The following is an 18566-nucleotide window of genomic DNA, read 5'->3' as shown; positions in this document are numbered from 1 at the left end:
AGTCAAAAGCATTTGTGAAGTCAGTGATGTATTCATTTTTGTACATATATCATTATGATCTCAAATCCTTTAGGTAGTTGTTGGTAGACAGCTGACAACCAGAGAGGTACATTACCAGTACTTCCCACCTGAGTATCAGGAGGGTTAGTGACATCTGCTTAGTGAGCCAGCACTTTTGTGGTTGTCAAGTTCCACTCCTCTGACCCAGGTAGCTGTGTTTTCTTTCTGCCTAACATGTGGACTACTGGCATTCTGTCCACAAACATGCGTTCTCTCCATGTCATGTATAACACTTAACAACCCGTTAAACTCACGCAGCTCATTCTTTGTAACTAGATTTTCCTGCGGTGAGCACTATGTGATAGCTCTTCCTCTTGGCAAAATAGGAACAATAGATAGAAGTAGTAGGTAGGAACATTTAGGCAGGAGTATTAGGTAGAAGTAGTAGGAAGGAACATTAGATAGAAGTAGTATTTAGGAACATTAGGAAGGAGCCTGTGCAAGCACAGCACTAGACTTGCCCTCTGCCAGTGGCCTGTTAAGGGTGAGGCAATAAAGGCTAAGAAGTGGCACTGGAGTTCTTTATTTATGGAAACTCAGTTGCTGTAGCCACCCCTTTGAGGGAGTTCTAATTGGTTTAGGCATCAGAGATATAGATAGATAGATAGATCTCAAATCCTTACTGTATGAGCAAGTGTCTTATGATAGAGGTCACTGGTTTGGATAAACAAGATCTCCACGCATAGATGCTGTATAAGTATAGTGTTATCCCTGGGGTAGGGGAGAGTGAATACTGCCTACGTATCCCTTGCATGTTGTAGAAGGCAACTAAGAGAGATGGGAGCACATGGCTGGAAATCTTACCTTCCTGAATTACATTCCAAAAGAAGGAACAGAGCAAGGAGCCAAGTGAGAAAGTTTCCCTCTATGGCTGTCATCTGTTCCTGTTGCTACCTCATTTATGTGGGAAATGGTGAGCATGTTAAAAGATAAGTATAGTGTATTTTACAGACATTCAAAAATCCAGAACTTATATGTTCCTCTGAGAGTTTGGTGGAATGAATTTGGGGACTGTAAATGGATTCATTTTATATGAAAATGACATTCTCCTATTGAGAAACAGTTTTAAACTATTTTGTAGTAAAATTTAATGTAGAATTATAATTCATGTTAATTTTTGATATTTTGCAGCTGACCAAGCAGCCAATATGAGCACTTGCTGTGATGTACAGCAGGTTGAAGCAGTTGTGTCCCAAATGGCACTTGGTATTGGTTTTCTTCGTAGATGTCCAACTTGTGTCAGGAATTTCCGTCAGATCTACTGCTACATGACATGTGCCCCTTACCAAAGTAATTTCATGGTTGCCAAAGAAACAAAAAATGCCACAGACTCAGGTAAGTGAAATTTAGAAATATTTTTAGGTTTGTACTATACCAGTATTCATGTTACGCTTGTTTATTCAGTATACAAAATATAATTGAATTAATGAAATCAGTAAAATGTATAGTATTATATTTGCGGCACATTTGTATGCATTTTTTTTTCATGTTTGTCAGTTCCTGCAGTAGCATGTTAGTGCCAGGAACAGATGACTATCACTCATTTACATCCACTTTGTCATGTATAATGAACTGGAACCAAAGCCCCCATGCACAACCAAGCCCCACAGAACTTACTGTTGTTTCTTCCAACCACTTCATATGCCCTAGTTTATCCCATTGACATTACATTGTCCCCAGTAAACCACATTGCTCCAGTTTGCTGCATCCCTTGCTCACCTTGCACTTCCCTGGATGTTCAGTCCCGCAACCTTCAACCCATCTTTCATTCCATCTTTCCACCCCCTCCTTGGTCTCCTTTTCTTTGCTTCTTCAGATTCTGACATGTACACCATGTTCATTTTTTCTGTATGTCCAAACCATTTCAGCATATCCTCTTCATCTGTCTCTTACATACTCCTCTTATGACTACATCTGTTTCTCACCCTAGCATTTCTTATCGATCAACCCTTACCTCTATAGGTTTACAACACATTCACTCTCTCCCTTACATTTTTGTCTAAGATCCACATCTTGCATGTATATATCATTGATGGAACTACTATTCATTGAATTTATCAATCTTTGCCCTTAATGACAGTGACTTCTCTTTCCACACATTCCTCAAGGCACCTAAAACCTTATTCCTCTCTTGCCCACCTTATAGCTTCCTTCAGCTGCCATGGTTCCATTTGCTGCCATATCCAATCACAGGTATCTAAAACACTCCACTTCCTCCATTCAAACTTACCTTCCAGTTAACCTCTCTCCACACTGCTAAACTTAATAATCTTGATTTTGTTCACATTTGCTCTCAACTTCCTCTTGTCACACACTATCCAAAACCAAGACACCAGCATCTACAGGAGAGGGTTATTACCGATACCACCACCTGGCTATCGGGAGGGTTAGTGACAGCTAAGTAGTGAGCCAGATTTTCAGTGGTTGTCAAGCTGCACTCTTCTCACCCAGGTAGCTGTCTTTTCTTTCTGCCTCACACACACATGGACTATTGGCATTCTTTCCACAGACTTACAATCTCTTTTTGTCACGTATAACGCTTGACAACACTGAACTCGCACAGCCCATTCTTTGTAACTCTAGATTTTCCTGCAGTCAGCTCTATGCACTATCCCTGCCTTTTGGCAAAATAGCAGGAGCAGTAAATAGAAGTAGTAGGAGAATTAGTTAGAAACATTCGGTAGTAGTAGTAGGGAGCATTAGGTAGGTAGTAGTCAGTAGAAACATTAGGTAGGAGCCTCTGCACACACTGTGCCAGATTTGTCCTCCGCCAGATGTCTGTTAAGGGTGAGTTAATAAAGGCTAAGAAGTGGCACTGGAGTTCTCTAGTTATGGAGACTCTTGTTGTGGCCACCTCCTTGAGGGAGTTCCAGTTGGAACAGGCACCAGAGATATAGATAGATAGATAGGTAGAACAGTTGACTCAACCCCTAGGCCCTCCACCCACCCCCAGCATACTGCATACCTGCTCCTTTTACCAAGACATTTGCATTCACTTCTTTCCACCCCATCCACATATAAATTTAACAACCATAGTGACATTGCACACCCTTGCTGCAAACCCAACTTCACCTGGGATACCCCCTCCCAATCTCTTCCTACCTGTAAACATACCATACCGTCTTGATGAAAACTCCTCTCTTCTTCTAGCAGCTTACTTCTCTCACCACATATTCACAGCACCTGCCTCAGAACATCTTTATCAACTCCACAAACCATTTTATAAATGCCACATTGAAAGTCTGTCTGTTTCTCTCGGTATTTCTTGGCACATATTCTTCTAAAGCCTCATTGTTTCTTCACAGTCAAGAGCATGGAAATAATGGACCCCTTTAAAGTGAGAAGGTACTTGACAGGACATTACTTCCATCCATCCATTGAATGATAATAGAAAGTTGCCAAAGTTGGTACTGGACTCTGCCTCCATGTTGTTACACAGTGAATGAAAAGCCCCCTCCTGTAAGGATATATCATTGTCAGTGAAAGAGGAGTATGGTCTCATTAAAGAATCTCTTTTTCCAAAGAAGTTCATCTTTCCCTGCTTCTGTTTGGAGTGTATCCTCGAAGCCCCAGGAGTCCCACAATAGGATTTCTGGGGCTGTATGAATTATGATTGATTATATACATGTGCATATGATAATGACAGCTAGAGAATGGATGTGAGCAAATGAGTGCAGTTTGTTCATGGCTCTACGTTGCTAATACAGGGTATGGCGAACATGTGTGGAAGAAAGGTTATGGAATTACCTTCATGTTGGTACAGGGGTGGAATTCTTCATTCATTGGACCCCATTTGTTGAACTCTCTCTACTCTCGTACAACCTTTTGACCTTCTGTGTGCTGCATTCACAGTTTCATTATTATACTCCATTTGTCCATCATTCTTATGCTATAGAAATATCTCTTTACTTTTTTCTGAGAAGTCTTTGGCTTTATTTTATGTTGTAACCTCTAGTTGTTCTAACTTTTCATCATGGGCAGAACTGTTTACTTGACATTATCCGACTGGTTTTAAATTGAATGGTCATGCTCAAGTAATCACTCACTTTTTTCATTTCTTTGGTGTACAGGTTGATGTTCTCAAACCTATAACTGTAAATGAGATCTGTTATCATCTTTGTTGGTCTCCTCTGGACTTATTTTGTTAGTTCTTTGTCCTTTAAGCATGGTGACTAAACTTAAGCATATTCTAATGTTGGTCTCTAACAAGTTTACTGAATATTTCGTTGATCTAATGCTTGAATGCAACTTTGGCATTTTTAGCTATCGTATAATCCCCTTAACAATTCTCCAAATGTGGTGTTCTGGTAACAGGTTCAGTTTTAGCTCAAAAGTAATTCTCACACACAGATTTCTGCATCTTATTTCCTGCTGGGTAATATTTGAATTGAGGACTTCGTTACCTGTTTTCCATCATTGCTTTTCCTTTCCTTGGTTGAATATCATTAGCTATGTATCACACCAACTTTGGAGTTTGTCTAGATTCCCTTTAAGTTCATGCAATTCTTCTTGTTCTTTACACCCATAATGACCTTGGCATCACTGACAACAAAGGTATGATTCCAGGCCTCTAGCAAGCCATGCAAATTGAGAAGAGCAATGGTTCCAGGATCGGCTCCTACAACACATCACAAGTGCCCCCAGCTCATTTTGAGAAGGCTTCTTTGACATGGATCTGATGTTCCCCCCTACTGTTTTGTTGGAGACATCTCTCTTATATTCCTGCCTGAAAATCCAACTTGTTTGGTAACCCCTTATGTTGTTAAGTACCAGATGCCTTTTGGCATTCAAAATACACACAATCCATCCATCATTCTCTATTACGTAAAGTGAAGCTTACTCTTTTATAGAAATTGAGAAGGTATTACACACTTAACCAGAAACTTTGTTATCTTTCACCTCCATGGTTTTTTCTCCTTTGCATGTAGTCATCCATTACATTTTCTATTATTTTCACCAGGAGTTAAAAGTAGTTTTACATTTGTCCTCTTCCATTCCTCAGGCATTTTACCTTCCTGTAGCAACATCTTAAATAGTATTTTAAGAGACATGTCAACCAGATCTGTATGCTTCTTTAGGACAATGGAATTTAAATGGGGTGAAGGCCTTGTAGTAATATGTTTATCACTTATTTTTGTATATTTATTGTGAAAAGTAGGCTTCTTCTTTTCTTAGAGGTAAACATGATTTTTTTTCATGCTTGATCACCTTTTCCCACTTTAGTGAGGTAGTGCCAAGAACAGACAAAAAAGGGCCACATCCGCTTGCATCCATTGTCTAGCTGTCATGCATTGTTCCCTCCACTTTTTTTTTAACACATATATCCTCTTTGTCAACCTTTCCTTACTCATTCTCTCCATATGTTTCAGCATGCTCCCTTCAGCTTTCTCATCCTTACTCATTTTATTACCACTCATCTCACTTACCCTTTCATTACTTAATTGATCAAACCACCTCTTACCACATGTTGTCCTCAAGTATCTCATTTCCAACACATCCACCCTCCTCTGTACAGACTGATGTATCCATCTATGACGCCATAATTTTTCTTTTGCAGGAAAATTAATCATTTCTACACTGGAAGTGCACCTGACAGAAGACTTTGTAAATGGTGTGTATACCTCATGTAAAGATGTTGCTATGCCATCAGCCAATGAAAAAGCGATGTCAGTTATGTGTGGAGGATGGGGAGCACATTACTGCACTGGCCACCGCTGGTTTGATTTCATGGGTTCGTCGAAAAATGGATATGCTCCATTTCAAATCAATTATATCTATGATGAAAGTACAAATACAACATATAAACCTTTCAACAAGACTGTCATTCCTTGCAGCAGAGCTGTATCTGTGAGTATTAGATAGTATATAATATGGCATTTTATTAGTAAGATTTTACTCCTCATGCCTTGAAGGGTAACTGTAATGTATAAGATTATGTATGGCAATCAGCATAGGACCATTCCTTTGATAGGAAAGGTTTGTTGTAGACAAGGTCAGATCCCTAAAACCAGCAATAGATATTGTAGGCGAGGTAAGTTATTTGCTAGCTAATAACTACGAGGAAAAATCAAACATGATAAGTCCCAGGTGTACTTTCATGTAATTGATACATCATTAGGGGAGATACAAGAATATACCTCTTGTACCTCTCCTGATGATGCCTTATCCATGTGAAAGTGCACTCAGCACTTATAGTTTTTCATTTTTCCTTGTGGTTATTAGCATAGTCTAGATCATGTGCATCACTGTGACCTACTGCAACGAGGTAAGTTATATGAAAATTCTCACTTTGCTATAATTTTATCTTTGAAGTGGTTCTTTAAAATCAGATTTGAGTGCCAGTTACATCTCTGCCCTCCATTAGGAAAACTCATTCTTCCATCATTATTACCTGCAGTTGACAATTGAGTTGGAAGAATCATAAAGTTTGGAAGCAAACAGAAAAGTACAGTTAAAAAATAGTTGACAGTAAAAGAAATTCAGATCAGTGTTGTCATTTTCTGTAATTTAGATGATAAAAGAGTGAAACAAGAACATAAATCATATTCATGTATGAAGAGAGGGAGATTAAACCAGCTTACTTGTCAACCCCCCTTCATGAAGCAGCTGTATGTTGTTTTGCTGAAATTTTATTCATTCTACATACTTATGTTAATTTAACTTACCAGATTGTTTTACCATTAGGCATTCATAAAGTATGCATTTTGTAGTAGGATTTAGTCATGAAGTATTATTAATATTAAAAATATTTATGTTGTTTCTGTACATTTTTCAGGTAAGATTAAACTGAATAGATTTTCTGCAGAAATATTTTTCTTATCATTCCATATGAAGATGAGGCTAAATTTCATGGCATGTTTTTTAGTAGAAGATTGACATGAGTCTCTCATATTAAAAGCTTTTAAAGTAAAGTGACAAAGTTAAGTATCTCTTTACCAGTATTTTGTCCCTCATTATACAGTAATACATAATCACTGTTTCCTGCATCAGCAAGATAGCACCAGGAAACAGACGACAAATGGCCCATCCACTCATATACATGTATCCTTACATTGATATACACATATACGTACACATATACTTACATTGATATAAGGAAGTGGTAATGGAAGAAACTATATCAAACCATCAAAAAAAATTACTCTTTCCACGACTAATATTTCGGGTTGTGGGTCCTTTACTTTAACCTGGGTATGTGATGTCCCCATGGTTGTTTAGTTTGTTTATGGATTTGTGTTGTTAGGGAGGTAAATGCAAGACTTTTGGAGAGAGTGTTGAGTATGCAGTCTGTCGTGGATGAGAGGGCCTGGGAAGTGAGTCAGTTGTTCACTGATGATACAGCTCTGGTGGCTGATTCGGCTGAGAAGCTGCAGAGGTTGGTGACTGAGTTTGGAAAAGTGTGTGAAAGGAGAAAGTTGAGAGTAAATGTAGATAAGAGCAAGGTTGTTGGGTTCAGTAGGGTTGAGGGACAAGTTAATTTTGACATAAGTTTCAATGGAGAAAAACTGGAGGAAGTGAAATGTTTTAGATATCTGGGAGTGGACTTAGCAGTTAATGGAACCATGGAAGTGGAAGTGAGTCACAGGGTGGGGGAGGGGGCGAAGGTTCTGGGAGCAATGAAGAACATATGGAAGGAGAGAACGTTATCTCGCAGAACAAAAATGGGTATGTTTAAAGGAATAGTGGTTCCAATAATGCTAAATGGTTGCAATGCATGGGCTATAGATAGGGTTGTATGTATGAGGGTGGATGTGTTTGAAATGAAACGTTTGAGGACAATATGTGGTGTGAGGTGGTTTGATCGTGTACGTAATTAAAGGGTATGAGAGATGTGTGGTAATAGAAAGTGTGGTTGAGAGAGCAGAGGAGGGTGTATTGAAATGGTTTGGTCACATGGAGAGGATTAGTGAGGAAAGATTGAGAGAGAGGATATATGTGTCTAAGGTGGAGGGAAGAAGCAGGAGACCAAATTGGAGGTGGAAGGATGGAGTGAAAAAGATTTTGAGCAATATGGACCTGATATCTTTTTCACTCCATCCTTCCACCTCCAATTTGGTGTACTGCTTCTTCTTCCCTCCACTTCTGACACATATATCCTCTTTGTCAATCTTTCCTCACTCATTCTCTCCTTGCATAGAAACCATTTCAACACACCCTCCTCTGCTCTCTCAACCACACTCTTTTTATTACCGCACATCTCTCTTACCCTTTCATTACTTACTCTAGCAAACCACCTCACACCACATATTGTCCTCAAACATCTCATTTCCAACACATCCACCCTCCTCCGTACAACCCTATCTATAGCCCACACCTCACAACCATATAACATTGTTGGAACGGAACCACTATCCCATCAAACATACATATTTTTGCTCTCCAAGATAACGTTCTCGCCTACCACACATTCTTCAACGCTCCCAGAACCTTCGCCCCCTACCCCACCCTGTGACTGTGGTTCCATCTGCTGCTAAGTCCACCCCCAGATATCTAAAACACTTCACTTCCTTCAGTTATTCTCCTTTCAAACTTACATCCCAATTAACTTGGCCCTCAACTCTACTGAACCTGATAAACCTAGCTCTTATTCACAAAAAACTCTCAACTGTCTCCTTTCACACACTTCACCAAACTGAGTCACCAGCCACTGCAGTTTCTCACCCGAATCAGCCACCAGCACTGTATCATCAGCAAAAAACAACTGACTTGATTTAGCAGCGGATGGAACCATGGAAGCGGAAGTGAGTCACAGGGTGGGGGAGGGGGCGAAAGTTCTGGGAGCGTTGAAAAAATGTGTGGAAGGCGAGAACATTATCTCGGAAAGCAAAAATGGGTATGTGTGAAGGAATGGTGGTTCCAGCAATGTTATATGGTTGTGAGGCATCGGCTATTGATAGAGTTGTGTGGAGGAGGGTGGATGTGTTGGAAATGAGATGTTTGAGGACAATATGTGGTGTGAGGTGGTTTGATCTAGTAAGTGATGAAAGGGTAAGAGAGATGTGTGATGATAAAAAGAGTGTGGTTGAGAGAGCAGAAGAGGGTGTTTTGAAATGATTTGGTCAAATGGAGAGAATGAGTGAGGAAAGATTGACAAAGTGGTTATATGTGTCAGGGGTGGAGGGAACGAGGAGAAGTGGGAGACCAGATTGGAGGTGGAAAGATGGAGTGAAAAAGATTTTGAGTGATTGGGGCCTGAACATGCAGGGGGGTGAAAGGCATGCAAGGAATAGAGAGAATTGGAACGATATGGTATACCGGGGTCGACGTGCTGTCAATGGATTGAACCAGGGCATGTGAAGCGTCTGGGGTAAACCATGGAAAGTTTTGTGGGGCCTGGATGTGGAAAGGGAGCTGTGGTTTCGGTGCATTATACATGACAGCTAGAGACTGAATGTGAACAAATGTGGCCTTTGTTGTCTTTTCCTAGCGCTACCTTGTGCACATGCAGGGGGGGTGTCATTTCATGCATGGCGGGGTGGTGATGGGAATGAATAAAGTCAGCAAGTATGAATGATGTACATGTGTATATATGTATATGTCTGTGTATGTATATATATGTATACGTTGAAATGTATAGGTACGTATATGTGTGTGTGTGTGTGTGTGGACTTGTATGTATATACATGTGTATGTGGGTGGGTTGGACCATTCTTTCATCTGTTTCCTTGCGCTACCTCGCTAATGCAGGAGACAGCGACAAAGTATAATAATGATAATAGTAATAATAATAATGGTGTGTGAAAGAAGAAAGCTGAAAGTAAATGTGAATAAGAGCAAGGTTATCAAATTCAGTAGGGTTGAGGGACAAGTTAATTGGGAGGTAAGTTTGAATGGAGAAAGACTGGAGAAAGTGAAGTGTTCTAGATATCTGGGAGTGGATTTAGCAGTGGATGGAACCATGGAGGTGTAAGTGAGTCACCTGGTGGGGGAGGGGGTGAAGGTTCTGGGAGTGTTGAAGAGTGTGTGGAAGGTGAGAATGTTATCTCGGAAAGCAAAAATGGGTATCGTTGATGGAATAGTCGTTCCAGCAGTGTTATATGATTGCGAGGCATGGGCTATAGATAAGGTTGTTTGGAGGAGGGTGGATCTGTTGGAAATGGAATGTATGAGCGCAGTATGTGATGTGAGATGGTTTGATCGAGCAAGTAATGAAATGGTGAGAGAGATGTATGGTAATAAAAAGAGTGTGGTTGAGAGAGCAGAAAAGGGTGTGTTAAAATGGTTTGGTCACATGGAGGGAATGAGTGAGGAAAGATTGATAAAGACGATGTATGTGTCAGAGGTAGAGGGAATGAGAAGTGGGAGACCAAATTGGAGGTGGAAGGATGGAGTGAAGTAGATTTTGAGCGATCGGGGGCTGAACATATAGGAGAGTGAAAGGAGTGAATCGCAATGATGTGGTATACTGGGGTCAACGTGCTGTTGGTGGATTGAACCAGGGCATTGAACTGTTTGGGGTAATCCATGGAAAGTTTTGTGGAGCTGTGGTTTCAGAGCATTACACATGACAGCTAGAGACTGAGCGTGAATGAATGTGGCCTTTTTTTGTCTCTTCCTAGTGCTACCTCGTGCATGCATAGGGGGAGTGGGGTGCTGTTTCATGTGTGGCAGGGTGGTGATGGGAATGGATGAAGGCAGCAAGTATGAATATGTACATGTGTATATATGTATGTCTGTGTATGTATATGTTGAAATGTTTAGTTATGTATATGTGTGTGTGTGGGCATTTATGAATATGCTTGTGTAAGTAGGTGGGTTGGGCCGTTCATTTGTCTGTCTCCTTGCGCTACCTCGCTAACGCAGGAGACAGCGAGTAAGTATAATGAAATGAATAAATAGATATATCTGAAATAAAAAAATAATGTTTATTGTACTTAATCGCTGTTTCCTGTGTCAGTGAGGTAGTGCAAGGAAACAGACGATGAATGGCACCAACCACTCATATACACATGTATATACGTATATACATATACTCCCATACACCCACATATATGTACATATTCACTTCAATGTATACGTACATATACATACACAGACATATACATATATACACATGTACATATTCGTACTTGCTGCCTTCATCGATTCCGATCGCCATCCCACCACACAAGAAACGACATCCCTCTCCAGCGAGGTAGCGCCAGGAAAAAACAAAAAGGCTACATTTATTCACACTCAGTCTCTAGCTGTTATGTGTAATGCACCGAAACCTCAGCGCCCTTTCCACATCCAGGCCCCACAGACCTTTCCATGGTTTACCCCAGATGATTCACATGCCCTGGCTCAATCCATTGACAGCACATCAACCCCAGTATACCACATCATTCCAGTTCACGCTATTCATTGCACACCTTTCACCCTCCTGTATATTCAGGCCCCGATTGCTCAAAATCTTGTTCACTCCATCCTACCATCTCCAACTGGGTCTTAAGCTTCTCCTTGTCTCCTCCACCTCTGATGCACATATCCTCTTTGTTAACCTTTCCTCACTCATTCTTTCCATGTGTCCAAACCAGTTCAAATCACCCTCTTCAGCTCTCTCAACCACACACTTTTAATTCCGCACATCTCTCTTAACCTTTCATTACTTACTCGATCAAACCCCCTCACACCATGTAATTTGCTCAAACAATTCATTTCCAACACATCTACCCTCCTCTGTACAACCCTATTTATAGCCCATGCCTCCCAACTGTATAGTATTCTTGGAACTACTAATTGTTTAGACATACCCATTTTTGCTCTCTGAGATAACATTCTTTCCTCCCACACATTGTTCATTGCTCCCAGAACCTTTGCTCCCTCCCCCACCCTGTGGCTCACTTCTTCTTCCATGGTTCCATTCACTGCTAGGTACACTCCCAGATATCTACAACACTTTACTTCCTCTAATTTTTCTCAATTCAAACTTACATCCCAACTAACTTGTTCCTCAACCCCTACTGAACATAATAACCTTGCTCTTATTTGCATTTACTCTCAACTCTCTCCTTTCACACACTTTTCCATACTCAGTCACAAACCTCTGCAGTTTCTCACCCGAATCAGCCAACAGTGCTGTATCATCAGCGAACAACGACTGACTCATTTCCCAGGCCCTCTCATCATCAACAAACTGCTTACCCGCCCCTCTCTTTAAAACTCTTGCATATACATCCCTAACCACCCCATCCATGAACAAATTAAACAACCATGGGTACATCACACTGCCCTGCTGCAGACCGACTTTCTCTGGGAACCAATCACTCTCCTCTCTTCTTATGTGTACATGTACCTTGCATCCTTGACAAAATCTTTTCACTGCTTCTAGCAACTTACCTCCACACCATACACCCTTAATACCATCCACAAAGCATTTCTATCAACACTATCATATGTCTTTTCCAAATCCATTAATTCATCATTAAAATACATCTGTTTTTATTTGTATTTCTCACTTACATTCTTCAAAGCAAATACCTGATCCACACAACCTCAACCACTTCTGAAACCACACTGCTCCTCCCCAGTCTGATGCTCTGTACATGCCTTCACCCTCTTAATCAATACCCTCCCATACAGTATACCAAGAATACTCGACAAACTTATGCCTCTGTAATTTGAACACTCACCTTTATCCCGTTTGCCTTTGTACAGTGGCTTTATGCATGCATTCCACCAATCCTCAGGCACCACACCATGATCCATATATACACTAAGTATCCTTACCAACCAATCAACACCACAATTACCCTCATTAATCAATTCAACTGCAGTACCATCCAAACCCCAAACCTTGTTGGATTTCATCTGCAAAGCTTTCACTACCTCCTCTCTCTTAACCAAACCATTCTCCCTTACCCTTTCACTTTGAACACCACCCCAACCAAAACACCCTACATCTGCAACTCCATCATCAAATACATTCAACAAACCTTCAGAATACTCTTCCATGTCCTTACTTCATCACTACCTGTTATTACTTCCCCCCTTGCCCCTTTCACCGATGTTCCCATTTGTTCTCTTGTCTTGCGCAAATTAAGTACCTTCTTCCAAGCTCAAGGGTAAAGGGGAAGAATGGTTTGGAAAAGTCTTGGGAGGGGTTGGTGAGAGGACAAGAGCTAAGGAAGGAGTAGCACTACTCCTGCAGTAGGAGTTGTGGGAGTGTGTGATAGAGTGTAAGTAAATTCTAGATTGATGTAGGTAAACCCAAAAGTGGATGGTGAGAGATGGGCATTGATGTGGGTAAAACCGAGAGTGGATGGTGAGAGATGGGTGATTACTGGTGATTATGCGTCAAAATGCAAATACTCAACCAAGAGCCCTCATCCAAGAAACCTGATTCACATCCAAATCCATATTCCTAGTCTTCTTACAGCTGCACAACCATAAGACAAGATGGACACCAAGGACAAGGAGTAAGACAAGTAACATTTGTCCACCAACCCAAACCATTCTCCAGGAGTGGTGACAGTACAAGACAGTTCACTGACTGTGACAACACCATAGAAATGCAGTCCATAAGAACAGAGCTTCACTATACTAACTACAACATAATCAACACCTACATACCTCCCCTCTCCAAATGCTTCTTAAGATATACTTTCCAACTGAATAACATGACCAGCATGCCCAGTGGCTATCTCTTTGGAGATTTCTGCCCTTCATCCCACTTGGCTTGACACTCATATCCAAGATCCTAGAGGTGTAATACTCAAAAGGCAAGTGCAACCTTACAGTATGCTCAGTCTTTACAACATGCCATCCAGACTTTCAGCCCATCAGATCCAGTAGCCAACCTCTCCAAACATCTATCCAGCACTTGACACAGTAATAACATGAAGTATGCCACATGAATTGTTCTCAGACTACCTCCCCTTTCTGATAACACTCCACCTGGCCCACCCAACCTACATACCTTCCAAAAAGACTTATTTGAACTGCAGCAAAGTGGACTGACCAACCTTCACACAGCACATGGAAATGAAGCTCTAAAACTTAAGTATAAGTGATTTCCTATCTTTAAATCATGCTGTCTCTTACCTAATTAGCATATCAAATCGGGCCAGCAAATGGCTCATACAAAAGGGACATTGAAAGAAATATAGCCCAAACTTCTCCCCATAAGTTTCAAATTTTATGTAACAAAGAAGCCAGGTCAGCTAAACCACCCACCATCATTAGAAATCAAAGAACTGATGCAAACTCTAATAACACCATCACTGACACAATCACAGAAAGATAAACTGCAAACTAGCACTCCTTCAGCACAAACTACAAGACTTACAGCAACCAGCTCTCGGTACATATCAAAGAAGATCTACATTTACTGCACCATTCCACCTTCCACCCATGAAGCACTCCTGACCCATTCCAGTGATATCTTTCTTGCAAAGAATGCACAAAAAACTTACTCATGAGGCACTACTCAAAAATCAGCCACAAACCAACCTTACCCCTAAACAGAAGCCATGGAAAAACATACAAAATCTATCCAGAAGCACCTGCTTACTCACCCGTTACTCGCAGTGACACTGACACAAGCATTTCATTTAAGATCTTAAAGAACTGTCCTGCAATAGGCCTGGGAACTTATCAAATTTGTACATGAAACACTTTACACCTGTTGCAGTCCAAGTGTTTACAGATAACTTTAACCTTTCGTGACCGCATGACAAAATTCCTGACATCTTGAAATTGTACTGTATGATACTATTTCTCAAACCTTCCAATCCACTCAAGTTCCCTCCTCCTCATCCTCCTGCCCTCTTATCACATCTGTCTTCTGTATGTAAACTCACTGAAAACCTGATCCAGGGCAGAATCAAGTAAAATATCCCTCTCCCTCATACACAATGTAGCTTCAGACCCATCTACTTCACCACCATCTCAGACGACATATTCTAGATGACTTCAAGCAACCAAAACGCCATCCATCACAGTACCAGACATCAACAAAGTATTCGACACTGTCCATCACACGATCACTACAAAATTTCATCACCCTCCGCATTCACAACAGTAAAAAAATTGGTAGGTCAGTTATACAACAGACCAGTCACAGTGGCATCACCTCTAAAACTTTAAAGTATACAGTGGAGTTTCCAAATAAAAGTACATTCTCTAACCCTCTTCAGCCTCTTCCTACATTGATTCCCATTACTGACAGCAAACCATGACATATAGGTTCTCTCATATGCAGATGACTTATCACTATCATAACACCCTGACACCACAGTAGCAGCAGTGAACATGAGCATTATGTTAATACATGTTATATATGTTATATATGTAGAACAGAATGACTGCATGTCCACAACAGTCTTCAGCCACTCGTTTATCCCCAGACACACACAAATCCAGCTTGCTCTTTAGTCACCTTGGATTGAGAGTTACTTCCTCTGAACAAAACACCAACCACTTTAGGTATCATCTACAGCATACACGTAACATTTGCTCTCTACACTAAAAACATCAGTGCAAAAGCAACATGCAAACTGAATGCCTTCAAAACACTAATTCATCCACTCTGCAGTAAACCATGCCTCACCTGCCTGGTCTTCCACCCTTTCAAAAGCAACTACAACAAAATTGCAAACCACACTAAATAGAGCTTCCAGAATAATCAGTGTCTGCCTTGCAACAACAAATACTCAACACCCACACTATGGGACAAAGACCCCTCTCAATACAAACCCACCTCATCATGCTCTGCATTCAAGTCTTTGCTACAGCGCCCTAGCCACACCATAACCAACTGCTATCCCCAAGTAAAAATAGAAAGCCTACCCCTGCTTCACACTTCATCAATCTCTACTCACAGATCCCCCACTACTAGCTAACATAACATTGACAAAACACATACACACTTAAATGACATGACAAGCACAAAGCAACAGCTTTCCAAACTCAGTTTTAAATAACATTTCATCAGACAGACACCCGTTTGAAATCACACTACCCAGACAAATGTTGGTCACACATTGTGGACATTACCCATTCCTTCATTACTACAAACACTGTTTCAACACATCCCAGGACCTTTCATTCCCAAAGTGCAACTACCACTATGAAAACTGAATGCTTAATGCTCATTAGCTTCATACTCTTCCAACACAGATGTACACACATCACTATAATTTATGACCTTAGTCCCATCTGAGAGATGCAGGACTTCCATGAAGGTAGGAGGGACTCCTGGAGCAAGAAGTAAATATAATCTTACATACATACATATATTGCAAACATTGTGCTTATGATCATTAGCATTGTCATCATTTTTGTCATGATTTTATTTTATCTTTTACTTTATTTTACTTTACTTTTTTAAATACAGAATGAATCTCGAGCCTGCAGCTGCGTAGACTGTGAAGCTTCATGCCCAAAGCCTCCTGTCTTACCCCAACCACTACAGCCATTCACCATCTTTGGGGTAGATGGACTTGAGGTGGTTATGGCTTTGATATTCTTGTTCATCGCATCATTGTTTACCACGGTCTATATCTGTCTCTTGTGCCGCACTCAGAGTGTTGATAGTAAGTGGATGGTGCATATCTTTGTTCTTTTTGCTTATATAACCACCTGAATTTTTCCTTGCCTTTTACATGAAAAGTATGAATATCTATTGTGTATGTAAATTTTAAGTAATCTATGCTTGCAGCTCATGTATTGGCAGTGTTTTGATTGATGCATTCTGGAAGGTACATTTTGAGTCAGCCATGTGAGAGAGTTTTAAGTGTATTAAGATCACATATTTTCTTATTCTAGACAGTTTTCCTTTTTAATTCCTTAGCATAATTAATTGTTTCCAAACTGATATTTGCTCATGAAGAAATTATGGATAAGTTTTGGATTCCCTGTCAATCCCTGTGCAGGAACATCTTTATAATGAGAAGAAAGATGATGTAATTGTATACATTACCCAGAATTCAAAGTAAGTGGATGGATACATCAGCTGGTTTCCATACCTTTATTTATATAGCAATACCGTGGTGTACATGGGGTGTTCAGTGTTGTAAATGGAAATGGTGAGGAACTTGTAGATTTGTGTGCTGAAAAAGGAATGGTGATTCGGAATACCTGGTTTAAAAAAGATATACATAAGAATACATGTATAAGTAGGAAAGATGGCATGTGAAAAAGAGACTTTTGGATGTTAATGTGCTGAGAGGAGCAGCTGGAGGGATATCAGAGCATTATCTTTTAGAGGCAATGGTGAAGATTTGTAGAGGCTCGCAGAAAAGAAGAGAGAATGTTGGGGTGAGGAGAGTGGTGAGAATAAGTGAGCTTGGAAAGGAGCCTTGTGTGAGGAAGTACCAGGAGAGATTGAGTGTAGAATGGCAAAAGGTGAGAGCAGATGATGTAAGAGGAATGGGATGTATTAGGGAAGCAGTGATGGCTTGCACAGATGCTTGTGGCATGAGAAAGGTGGGAGGTGGGCAGATTAGAAAGGGTAGTGAGTGATGGGATGAAGAAGTAAGATTGTTAGTGAAAGAGAAGAGAGAGGCATTTGGACAATTTTTGCAGGGAAGTAGTGCAAATGACTGGGAGATGTATAAAAGAACGCAGCAGGAGGTCAAGACAGGTGCAAAAGGTGAAAAAGAGGGCAAATGAGAGTTGGGATGAGAGAGTGTCTTTAAATTTTAGGAAGATGATAAGATGTGTTGGAAGGAAGTAAATAAAGTGCAGAAGACAGGAGAACAAATGGGAACATCGGTGAAGGGGGCTAATGGGGAGGTAACAACAAGTAGTGGTGAGGTGAGAAGGAGATGGAGTGAATATTTTGAAGGTTTGTTTGATGTGTTTGATGATACAGTGGCAGATATAGGGTGTTTTGGTCGAGATCGTGTGTGGCGTGAGAGGGCCAGGGAGAATGGTTTGGTAAACAGAGAAGAGATAGTGAAAGCTTTGCGGAAGAATAAAGCCAGCAAGGCGGTGGGTTTGGATGGTACTGCAGTGGAATTTATTAAAAGAGGGGGTGACTGTGCTGTTGATTAGTTAGTAAGGATATTCAATATATGTATGGTTCATGGTGAAGTGCCTGAGGATTGGTGGAATGCATGCAAAGTGCCATTGTACAAAGGCAAAGGGGATAGAGGTGAATGTTCAAATTACGGAGGTATAAGTTTGTTGAGTATTCTTGGGAAATAACATGGGAGAGTATTGATCGAGAGGGTAAAGGCATGTACAGAGCATCAGATTAGGGAAGAGCAGTGTGGTTTCAGAAGTGGTAGAGGATGTGTGGATCAGGTGTTTGCTTTGAAGAATGTATGTGAGAAATACTTAGAAAACCAAATGGATTTGTATATAGCATTTATGAATCTGGAGAAGGCCTATGTTAGGGTTGATAGATATGCTTTGTGGAAGGTATTAAGTGTATATGGTGTGGGAGGTAATTTGCTAGAAGCATTGAAAAGTATTTACCAAGGATGTAAGGCATGTGTATGAGTAGGAAGGAGGAAAGTGATTGGTTCCAGTGAATGTTGGTTTGCAGCAGGGGTGTGTGATGTCTCCATGGTTGTTTAATT

At 40.6% G+C, this 18566-nt stretch overlaps 1 protein-coding gene across 1 annotated transcript in view; it reads left to right on the top strand.

Moving 5' to 3' along the window:
- Positions 1–18566, top strand: part of LOC139749541 (NPC intracellular cholesterol transporter 1-like) — a 247767-nt gene that overhangs the window by 68864 nt on the left and 160337 nt on the right. Inside the window, exons 3-5 of the mRNA XM_071663526.1 lie at positions 1192–1395; positions 5618–5907; positions 16376–16574. Of these exons, the coding sequence (XP_071519627.1) occupies positions 1192–1395; positions 5618–5907; positions 16376–16574 (693 nt within the window). The remainder of the gene's footprint in view (positions 1–1191; positions 1396–5617; positions 5908–16375; positions 16575–18566) is intronic.

Source organism: Panulirus ornatus, chromosome 7 (genome assembly GCF_036320965.1).
Source record: "Panulirus ornatus isolate Po-2019 chromosome 7, ASM3632096v1, whole genome shotgun sequence".
Lineage (NCBI taxonomy): Eukaryota > Metazoa > Arthropoda > Malacostraca > Decapoda > Palinuridae > Panulirus > Panulirus ornatus.
The sequence above is the reverse complement of the archived record's forward strand: the minus strand, read 5'-3'. Positions and strand labels throughout refer to the sequence as shown.